Genomic DNA, 10,483 nt, shown 5'->3' with positions numbered 1-10,483 from the left:
GGGATCGAACCCACGTCTCCTGCGGAGGCAGGCGGGTGCTTTACCGCTAAGGCCACCTGGGAAGCCCCAGGGGCGTCCGCCCTGCGCCCTTAAAAGCCTCGCCCACGCTCTGCGGTGTGCTGGTCCAGGCTGGACTCGGGCCCGCGGGCTGCGGCGTGCAAGGCAGAGGGGAGCACACTTAACAGAGAAGGGGAGGGGAAGGGAGTCTGTCTAGGGGTTCCCAAGAAGACAGCAGAGGAAGCGGGGCGGAGAGACGCGGCCCGAGCCGGAGAGGGTTGGATTCCAGCCCGCGCGGCCCTCCCCGGCGGCTTGCTCCCCGGGGGCCCAGCGTTTGGGGCGGCGGCCGCGGGCGGGGCGAGTTCAGGCCGGGGCGGGGCGATGGCGCCGCTCCCGCCCCGGGTTCCGCCCGCCTGCCCGCCCCGCCCCGGGCGGGCCGGGTGGGGTTGTCCTGCCCGCCCGCCGCAGCCCGTGCGGCAGCCCGCGCGCGCGCCACTCCCGGGACGCTCCCTGCGCTGCGAGGGGCGCACCATGGCGCGTCGGGCCGCCCTAACGCTGCTCCTGTTCGGCCTGCTCGGAAGCCTGGTGTCCACCCAGGGTGAGTGAGCGCCGGCCGGTGGGCACCCCCCTGCCCCCGCCGCCCCCGCCCAGGGGCGCGCGGATCGGACTTGGCCACCCGCGTTGGGACCCCAGGGAAGGGGGCGCGGCGAACCTTAAGAGGCGATCCGTGGCGGGTGGACATCGTTTGGCACGCAGTTTGGGGGGCGCACTTGGGGAGGGTTACCTGGGGGCGGACGGTGTCGGGGCTCACCTGCCTGGTGGGGGCGCACGATGCCGGGACACGCGCCTCGGTGGGAGGCTTACTTTGTGTGGCTGCAGCCGGGGCGCGCGGGGCGGGTCGGCGCCGGGGACCCCTAGGGCTCTCCTCCCCACGGCAAGGATCCGCTATGCCAGCCGGTGGCCGACGCCGCAAGGAGGCGGGCTCCCTCTTTCCGCTCGCTTTCTCCCGGTGCGCCTTTGGAGGCGGACCCTCTCGAAGTTTTTTTTTTTTTTTTTTTTGGCAGTAGTTTGTTTGCTTTCAAATCCACAAAGTCTTCAAGTTGGAGGCACCCAATGGGCATTGGCGGCGGCCTCAGACCGCCCCCCGCCCCGAGACCCCACCTCCCGCTCTGTCCCTCTTCCCGTTTCGTTGCGGGCCCACCCGTGCGCCCCTGCAGGGGCCCCGGTCCCAGCTGCGCGCGGGCCGGGCCTGGTGACGGCTGCCTGCCCGGAGCCACGCCCTACGGCCCCGGCCTAAATTTGGACTCGGCCCGGGAGCCTGAAACCCGGGAGAAGGGGAGGGAGGCAGGAAAAACTCGGAGGCCTGGAGACCATCAAGCGGTGTGTGTGTGTGTGTGTGTGTGTGTGTGTGTGTGTGTGTGTGTGTGTGTGTGTGTGTCTTAGGGCCGTGTGTCTTGATGAGCGCGCCACTCGGGTGCAGGGCTCGGCATCCAAGAGACGCCTAATGATCAGCTATGTGGCCCAGGAGATAATTGGGAAAAACCCTGGAAAAAAATAAAGGACGCCCAGCGTGCCTGTCTGTTGGGGGCATTTTTCTTTCTCCTTTTAAAATGGAAGTTGAGATCCTGGTTTCCAGCCTTCTCTGTCCTTTTAAAAGGAAAGTTGCTGGGTGTGGCTTTAAAAAAAAAAAAAACCGGTTTCTCCAATTAACGGTTGCTTTCTCTCCTTTATATATGGTTATTTTTTAAGGAAACAGCGACAGGAAAGGTGTCCACTCTTCAGGACTGGATAGATCAGTGGTAGGTATGGTTTAGGAACCAGACTGCAGGACCCCAAAGACCTAAAAAAAAATGTTGATATGGAAATTTCCAGCTCAGCGCTATGAAGGTTGCATTTTTTATGCCCTGGCTCCCGCCTGCTGTTTGTCTTAGGGAGGGCTTGCTAATTAATGTGTGAACTTTTAAACTGTGCCCCTTCCCTGGTGGCTCAGCTGCTACAGAATCCGCCTGCTGTGCAGGAGACCCCGTTTGGATCCCTGGGTCGGGAAGATTTCCCTGGAGGAGGGCATGGCAACCCACTCCGGTATTCTGGCCTGGAGAACCCCATGGACAGAGGAGCCTGGTGGGCTGCATTCCCGGGGGGGGGGGGGGGGGGGGGGGGGCACAAAAGCGGCTTTCAGTTTAAAACACGTTCAAGAACTTGTGCGTTTGGGGGGAGGCTTTAAAAGACATTCAGCCTGATCCACGGGGACTTGCTGGAATACTTTTATAGCGTGGTGGGGAGGGCCCGGATTGGGTTTCCTGTTTCTCTCTTTCCTGCCTTAAAACCTGCCTGGTTTGCTCCACCGTAAAGTTCTCCGTGAGAGAGCTTTGTTGTTTGTCTGTTGCTGTGTGTGAGTCACACCGGCTGGCGAGAGTTTTTCTAGCCCCCATGAGGCTGCACTGTTCGGCAGCTGCCCACCAGCTCGCTCTCCTGCGTGTGGTAGTATACGCGTGGCCGAGCTGCTCTGCTCGTTCATCCCGCCTTCTCCTTCCCCCGTTCTGTCCGCCCGATCCGTCCTCCACATCTGCCGCTCTCTTCCTGCCCTGCAGAGAGAGAGGTGCGTCTCTACCATTTTTCCCTCGATTCCGCATACACGGAAGCCTAGAGTCTTAACCCCCCGGATGGCCAGGCAAGTCTTTTCCTGCACCAGTTCTTAGGATTAATAAGGCATAGTGCGTTTATGGATCTCCAGAAGTCCTTTTGTGGGTATATAACGGGCTTCCCTCAGAGAAGGCAGTGGCACCCCACTCCAGTACTCTTGCCTGGAAAATCCCATGGGCGGAGGAGCCTGGTGGGCTGCCGTCTATGGGGTCGCACAGAGTCGGGCACGACTGAGGTGACTTAGCAGTTAGCATGGGGGCTCAGATGGTAAAGAATCCATCCGCCTGCCAGTGCAGGAGCCCTGGGTTCGATTCCTGGGCCAGATAGATCCCCTGGAGGAGGGCATGGCAACCCACTCCACTGTTCTTGCCTGGAGAATCCCATGGACAGAGGAGCCTGGAGGGCTGCAGTTTATGGGGTCACAGAATAGTCAGACACGACTGAGCAACTAACCCTTCATGGACTTCCCTGGTGACCCAGTGGCTAAGACTTTGAGCTGCCAGTACAGTGGGCATGGTTTAGATTCCTAGTCGGGGAATTATTTCCACATGCTGCAAAGAAGACCCAGGGATCAAACCCCGGTCTCCTGAACTGCAGGCAAAGTCTCTACTGTCTGAGTCGTCAGGGGAGCCCCAGCTAGCACCTGGTGTCGTCAAAAAAAAAAAAAAAAAAATATATATATATATATATATATATATATAAAGTAAAAGCAGCTAAGTAAATGTCACCCCTTCAGTACAGGTTGTCAAAACAGGTTCCTTTAGCCATGCAAAATATTTACCCACCTTTGAAAAGGGCAGAGAAAGGACTTTGGCCTTGACTAGACAGACCTGTGTTGGCAAAGTCACGTCTCTGCTTTTCAATACGCTGTCTAGGTTGGTCACAGCTTTTCTTCCAGGGAGCAAGTGTCTTTTAATTTCATGGCTGCAGTCACCGTCCGCCGTGATTTTGGAGCCCGAGAAAATGAAGTCTGTCACTGTTTGCATTTTTCCCCATCTCTTTGCTATGAAGGGTTGGGACCAGATGATATGACTGTATGTATCATGAAAACAGTGAGGGAAGAGAAGTCTGTACCTGTTTCCAACAGAGTTTTTGTGGATTTTTTTTTTTTTTTTTGGCTGCACTGGGGACTCAGATGATAAAGAATCCATCCGCTTACCAATGCCGGAGACCCAGGTTCTATTCCTGGGCACTGGGTCTTTGTTAGACTTCTCGGATGGCTCAGCGGTAAAGAATCCGCCTTCCAATCCAAGAGACCTGGGTTTGAACCCTGGGTCGGGAAGATCCCCTGGAGAAGGGAACGGCAACCCACTCCAGTCTTCTTGCCTGGAGAATCTCATGGACAGAGGAGCCTGGTGGGCTGCAGTCCACAGGGTCGCAAAAGAGTCAGACAGGCCTGAGCACACTCGCAAAGGGTCAGTCTCTTGTTGTGGCGAGTGTGGGTTACCGTCCAGTTGCAGAGCAGCAGGTCTGGGCATGGGGCGTCAGTCCCTGCAGCTCCCGGACTTGGGAGTCCAGGCTCGGTAGCTGTACTGCCTGTACTTGGTTGCTCTGATGCATTTGGGATCATCCCGGACCGGGAATCGAACCTCTGTTCTCCTGCATTGGTGGGTGGATTCTTAACCAGTGGACCACCGAGGAAGGCCCAGCCCTAATTAATTATCACCCTTACAACCATATGGGAGAAAGACACACACACACACTCTTCTACCACACTCAGCAGTTGTGAGTATTTTTTTATGCTCGTGTCCTCCTGGGAGAACGGCCTGGTTGTATGGGACACGCAAATGGTGTGTTGTGTTTGACTCTTTACGACCCCATGGACCGTGGCACCCCAGGCCTTCGTGTCCATCGCCAACTCCCGGAGCTTGCTCAAACTCATGTCCATGGAGTCAGTGATGCCACCCAACCATCTCATCCTCTGTCGCCCCCTTCTCCTCCCGCCTTCAATCTTTCCCAACATCAGGGTCTTTTCCAATGAGTCAGGTCTTCCCATTAGGTGACCAAAGTATTGGAGTTTCAGCTTCAGCATCAGTCCTTTCAAGGAATATTCAGGACTGAGTTCCTTTAGGATGGACTGGTTGGATCTCCTTGCAGTCCAAGGGACTCTCAGGAGTCTTCTCCGACACCACAGCTCAAAAGCATCAGTTCTTTGGCACTCAGCCTTCTTTACGGTCCAACTCTCCCATCCATACATGACGACTGGAAAAACCATAGCTTTGACTAGACGGACCTTTGTTGACAAAGTAGTGTCTCTGCTTTTTAATATGCTGTCTAGGTGGGTCATAGCTTTTCTTCCAATAAGCAAGCGTCTCTCAATTTCATGGCTGCAGTCACCATCTGCTGTGATTTTGAAGCCCCCACCCCTTCCCCAAGATGAAGTCTGTCAGTCTTTCCATTGTTTCCCCCCCATCTATTTTCTGTGAAGGGTTGGACCAGGTGACATGACTGCACGTACGATCATAATGAAAAAGTTTGAAAGGTCCCAGGAATCTCCAAAATATGACACACAGACAAGAAGTGAGCCCAAGTTACAGTGAAAATAGAGCCTGTAAATTTGGTGGCGTTGGAGCCGGATTGCCCCAAACCCTTGATTTGTTAAAATAAATAAATAACTGTCAAGGAAAACACAGTAAAGCCAGGTCTGCCCGTGCCTGTCACAGCTGCAGCTGTGTCTCTTCGTGTAGGGAAACAGAAGTTCCTTTTGTTTTTTTTTAAATTTCCTGTTCGTATTCTTCACCGAGTTCTTAGAGCAGTTTTGGGAGTTGGCGTATGGGTGTGTTAGTTTCAGCTTTGTCTTAGAATGACTCGGTGCACCAGCCGTTTGGCTAACTGAGACTTTTTTTTTTAAGTCCTGTAAACCGGAGACCAAAAAGTTCCTTTTTTTTTTTTTTTTCTAATAATTCCCCAGTGTTTCTCCACGGGGTGGTGGGGTGGGGGGTTCGAGACCTCCGACGTGCTATGAGTTGAGTGCGTTCAAAGAAGATCATCAGACAGGTCAGAGGAGCAAACACCAGCTTGCTTCTGCCCACACTTTGCTAAGTAACCCCTGGTATGGTTTCAGACCGGTTCGTGTCTCTGGGTGGACCTGGCTTCATAGTGAAACCTCTTTGTTCCTGAGGGTCACAGGCTGGGTGGGGACTTTGACATGCGTTTGCAAGTCTGAAACCTCTTTCTTTTTGCTCTGCGTTCTGCCCGTGAAAGTGTTTGATAGAATCTCTTTATTGTCCAGAAGAGACAGTCAGGACATCAGCAACTTTTCAAAGAGCCGAGTGATGATTCCTTAGGGTGCTTTTGAGAGAGAAAAAAAAAAAAAAAAGATTACTTTAAAAAAAGTATATTTTTAATTGATTGATGATTGCTTTACAATATTGGCTTGGTTTCTGTCATGCAGCAACATGAATTAACCATCACTTCAGTTCAGTCGCTCATGCGTGTCCGACTCTGCGACCCCATGGACTGCAGCACACCAGGCCTCCCTGTCCATCACCAACTGCCGGAGTTCACCCAAACTTATGTCCATTGAGTCAGTGATGCTATCCAACCATTTCATCCTCTGTCATCCCCATAAGCGTACATATGTCTGGGATTCCCCAGCTGATACTAGTGGTAAAAAAAAAAAACCCACCTGCCAAATGTTAGGAGACCTGGGTTCAGTACCTGGGTGGGGAAGATTCCCTGGAGGAGGGCGTGGCAACTCCAGGGAATCCTAGCCTGCAGAATCCCATGGACAGAGGAGCCCGGCAGGCTACAGTCCAGTGGGGTCGCAAAGAGTCGGACACGACTTAGCACGCACACACATACATGTCCTCTGACTCTTGAATCCCACCTCTGAGTTTGCCTAACGGCTAATCTTTCAGCAGAAACTCTGCAGGCCAGAAGGGAATGGAAGGATACCTTTAAAGTACTGAAAGAAAAAAAAAAAAGTAATCTATAACCAAGATTACCTGCAAGGATCTCATTCAACATTGATAGGGAAATCAAAAGGTTTACAGATAAGCAGTCATTATAGAGCGTTTAACACCAGCAAACCAGCTTTCCAGCAAATACTAAAGGCACTTCCGTAGGGCAGCACCCACAGGAGGAAGGAAAGACCTAGAACGATGAAGGATCCTGACCCAGAACGATGAAGAATCCGCCAGGAGGAACCCAGATACGTCAATCATTGATTTTCCAGTGTCTGCAGAGAGTTAGGGTGAATTCCCGCTTGTTCACCGCCCTTCCTTGAGCACGCGGCTAAAGTCAGAAGGGTTGCATTCCAGAGCTTGGAAGGTATTAGTCATCCCCAGACCCTGTAGCCAAAAACATTGTGACCACTTCTTTTTATCAGCGTCCCTCCCCTTCTCCCACCCCCCACCCCCACCCCCAGCCTTGTCTGATTGCACTCTGCCCCTCTGCAAACCAACCAGAAGCGTCGTGGTGGTGTGACCGCGAGGGCGCGGTGGACCGCATCAGGGGTAGACAGCAAGCAGATGATGCTGCCTCTGGGGCGGGCGAGGAGGCGTGCAGATTTCTCTTTGCAGGGCGAGAATTCAAGTGTGGCCCGTCACCATCTGCTGTGATGGTCTTAGAGGTCAGTGATCCATGGAGGATCCAGATGCCTTCATCTTGGGCACAGAATGAAGCCTTGCTGGACAAAGGGAGCCAGGCAGGTGAATTCTTCAGTGCTTGAACAAGGGTTCACACGGTGTAGGATGAAGACAGAGGGCCTGGGTGGGTCTGAGAGCGGCTTGGTGGGGGAGGGGGCCGTCATGGGAGGTGAGGTCACGGGGATGGGGTGCTTGCCTGACCCATGAGAGCATCCCCCACCCCTGCCACTGTGCTGAGGACTGAGTTAAGGACCACTGGCCTGACTGGGGCTTCCCCGCTGGTGCAGCTGGTAAAGAATCTGCCTGCAATGTGGGAGACCCGGGTTCGATCCCTGGGTCAGGAAGATCCCCTGGAGGAGGGCGTGGCAAACACTCTTGCCTGGAGGATCCCTGTTGACAGAGGAGTCTGGCGGGCTACAGTCCACGGGGTCGGAAAAAGTCAGACAGGACTAAAGCGACTTGGCACAGCATGCAGGGCCTGGCTGGACTGAGGCAGCCCTTGGTAGATGGGATTGATGATTGATGGATGGATGATGGGTTATAGATTTATAGGTGACGGACAGGATGCATGCCTAGCTAGATAGCTAAGGTCAATAGATGCAATGATTGCACAGTTGGATGGATGGATGCATACAGGTAGGTAGATCTTGACGTTTTCCAGTGGTCATGTATGGATGTGAGTTGGACTGTGAAGAAGGCTGAGCACCGAAGAATTGATGCTTTTGATCTGTGGTGTTGGAGAAGACTCTTGAGAGTCCCTTGGACTGCAAGCAGATCCAACCAGTCCATTCTAAAGGAGATCAGCCCTGGGTGTTCACTGGCAGGACTGATGTTGAAGCTGAAACTCCAATACTTTGGCCACCTCATGCGAAGAGTTGACTCATTGGAAAAGACTTTGATGCTGGGAGGGATTGGGGGCAGGAGGAGAAGGGGACGACAGAGGATGAGATGGCTGGATGGCATCACCGACTCGATGGGCATGAGTTTGAGCAGGCTCTGGGAGATGGTGGTGGACGGGGAGGCCTGGCGTGCTGCAGTCCATGGGGTCACAAAGAGTCAGGCATGACTGAGCGACTGAACTGAACTGAGATCTTGAAAGTGAAAGTCGCTCAGTTGTGTCCGCCTCTTTGCGACCCCCATGGACTGTACAGCCCAAGGAAGTCTCCAGGCCAGAATCCTGGGAGTGGGTAGCCTTTCCCTTCTGCAGGAGATAGATGTTAGATGAATGATCACACATAAATGATACATAAATTGTAGATAAGGTGAATAGACCAGCTAGACTCCTTATAAACTTCTCACGAGGCTGTGGCTTGTCCTCTCTGCATTCCTGCAAGATAAGGGGACTCAGGGCTGGGGAAGAAGGGGAGTGTCGCCTGGGGTGTAGACTACACACCCTGTTCGGCTGCAGGAAGCAAGCTTCCCTGTCCGCCTCTGCAAAGGCGGATGCTGGCTTCCCCCGAGATCCCACCTGCCCCCCCAAAACTTCTCCCCAGCTTACGCTTCACCTCTGTAACCGCTGATGGATCTAATCCATTGTAATCATGCCCGGGGCGTCTACACTGTGCGGGAAGAGGGCTGAGCGCCGGAGAAGGGCTGCTTGCCCCCTGTGGTGCTGCACAAGGGCTCTCTGAGAGGGCTCCCTCAGACAGCCGGGAGATGCCGCCGTGGAGGTGGTTCGGTGTCCTGCACCCACGGGATGACTGATCTTTGCTGACTCGGTGTCATGGTCTGCCCGTCCTCCCGTTGGAGTGTGCCCACGTGTCACCCTGGCGGGACTCCAGGGAAGATGGACCGTGGCCTTGAGCTCCGTGCTGGGCACCCGGAGGCTTGGTGGTTATTAGGGGCACAGACTCGTGGTTTCTGCGGCAAAGCCCCAGACAGTGTCCCCCACGAGGAGCCCAGTGCGCAGGCCTTGGGGACGCCTGGGGTCTCGAGAGGATGGGATGACGGAAGGAAGGAGACCAGCTGGCCGAGCGTGATGGGGAGGATGCTGGGTGATGATTCACTGCCTGGTGCCCTCTCTGGGGCCCGCCTCGCCCCGTCTGAGTCACGGGGTGCCCCCCTCCCTGTCCCCTCCTCCAGCACATCCGGAGGCTTGAAGGGGCACCGCCTGCAAACCACAGACGCGCTGCAGGCTTCCGGCCTGGGGGCTGGGGTCCTGCCACGCTCTGCAGCGAGCGAACCGCTTTGACGGTTTCTGCCTCTGAGGTCTGCACCGGGCACTCAGCTTCTGGCCGCGTGGACAGTCCGCCCCGCCTCCATGATCGCTGGGGTGGGGCTTGGGTTGGGGGGGGTCTGTGTATGCGCCTCCCCGCCGAGGTGGGAGGCACTCAGGGGAGCCGTCAGCTTCTTGAAGTCGGGGTGGGGAGACAGGAGGCAGCCTCTGGGGAGAGCGGGGGCCTGGTCAACGTGGAGACGCCGCCCAGGTGACGGGTGGAGAACCATCCCGGCTGGGCGTCTGAGCCTGCAGTGAGCGCCGCTAAGCAGGGAGGCAGTGTGTGCGCACCCCCTCAGACAGAAGGTGTGTGCACTGGTTCAATACGTATTCACGCACACGCAGCACTGGTTCAATACGTATTCACGCGCACGCATGCACACAGCGCTTGTGCAATACGTATTCACGCGCATGCGCACACACGCGTAGACGCACCCGTGAGCGCGTACCTGCAGCGCACACATCCGCACCAGGGTGAACGGCGCCGTCGCTCAGTCATGTCTGACTCTCTGCAACCTGGCGGGCCGGCCACGGGATGCTCCAGGCAGGAACACTGGAGTGGGTCGCCATGCCCTCCTCCAGGGGGTCTTCCCGACCCAGGGACCGAGCCTGCATCGCCTGCGTGGGGAGGCGGGTGCCTTACCTTCCGAGCCGCCTGGGAAGCCCAGATGTAGGAGTGTGTGCGTCTGAGTCTTAAACCCCTTATTCATCGCCCCACCGCCACTTCTGCCTTTTGGGAACCACAAGTTTGTCCCCTGTGTCTGTGAACCTGTTTTGGTTTTATAAATAGCTTCACTGGTCTAATGTTTTTTTTTACATTGTACACGTCAGCGATACATGATATCTGGCTTTCTGTGTCTGACTGACTTCACTGAGTATAATCGTCTCCAGGTCCACCCATGTGGCCGCAAACGGCATGACTGCATTCTTTTTTTAAAAATAATACCTGTCTGCCTGTTCTTAATACACACTTGGGGGGAAAAATCACGCACAGAGACACACTGCCCCAAACTCTACACACCCAAACTGCACACAGATT

General features: G+C 55.1%; 1 protein-coding gene and 1 long non-coding RNA gene across 2 annotated transcripts in view; one reads left to right on the top strand and one right to left on the bottom strand.

Annotated features, from left to right (window-relative positions):
* The first annotated feature begins 356 nt into the window (after nt 1–356).
* CD99 (CD99 molecule (Xg blood group)) overlaps nt 357–10,483 on the top strand; it is a 33,264-nt gene continuing 23,137 nt past the window's right edge. Inside the window, exon 1 of the mRNA XM_027963297.3 lies at nt 357–595. Coding sequence (XP_027819098.2) covers nt 379–595 — 217 coding nt within the window. The 5' untranslated portion in view covers nt 357–378. The remainder of the gene's footprint in view (nt 596–10,483) is intronic.
* On the bottom strand, nt 3,677–10,228 carry LOC121818229 (uncharacterized). The gene is made up of 2 exons (XR_006058300.2): nt 10,088–10,228; nt 3,677–5,931 (listed from the first exon to the last, which is right to left on the bottom strand). It is a non-coding gene; the product is annotated as an uncharacterized LOC121818229 (long non-coding RNA).

The sequence above is a fragment of the Ovis aries genome, chromosome X, assembly GCF_016772045.2.
Source record: "Ovis aries strain OAR_USU_Benz2616 breed Rambouillet chromosome X, ARS-UI_Ramb_v3.0, whole genome shotgun sequence".
In the NCBI taxonomy this organism is placed as follows: Eukaryota; Metazoa; Chordata; class Mammalia; order Artiodactyla; family Bovidae; genus Ovis; species Ovis aries.
Note: the sequence above shows the minus strand (reverse complement) of the source record. Positions and strands in the feature narration are given on the sequence as shown.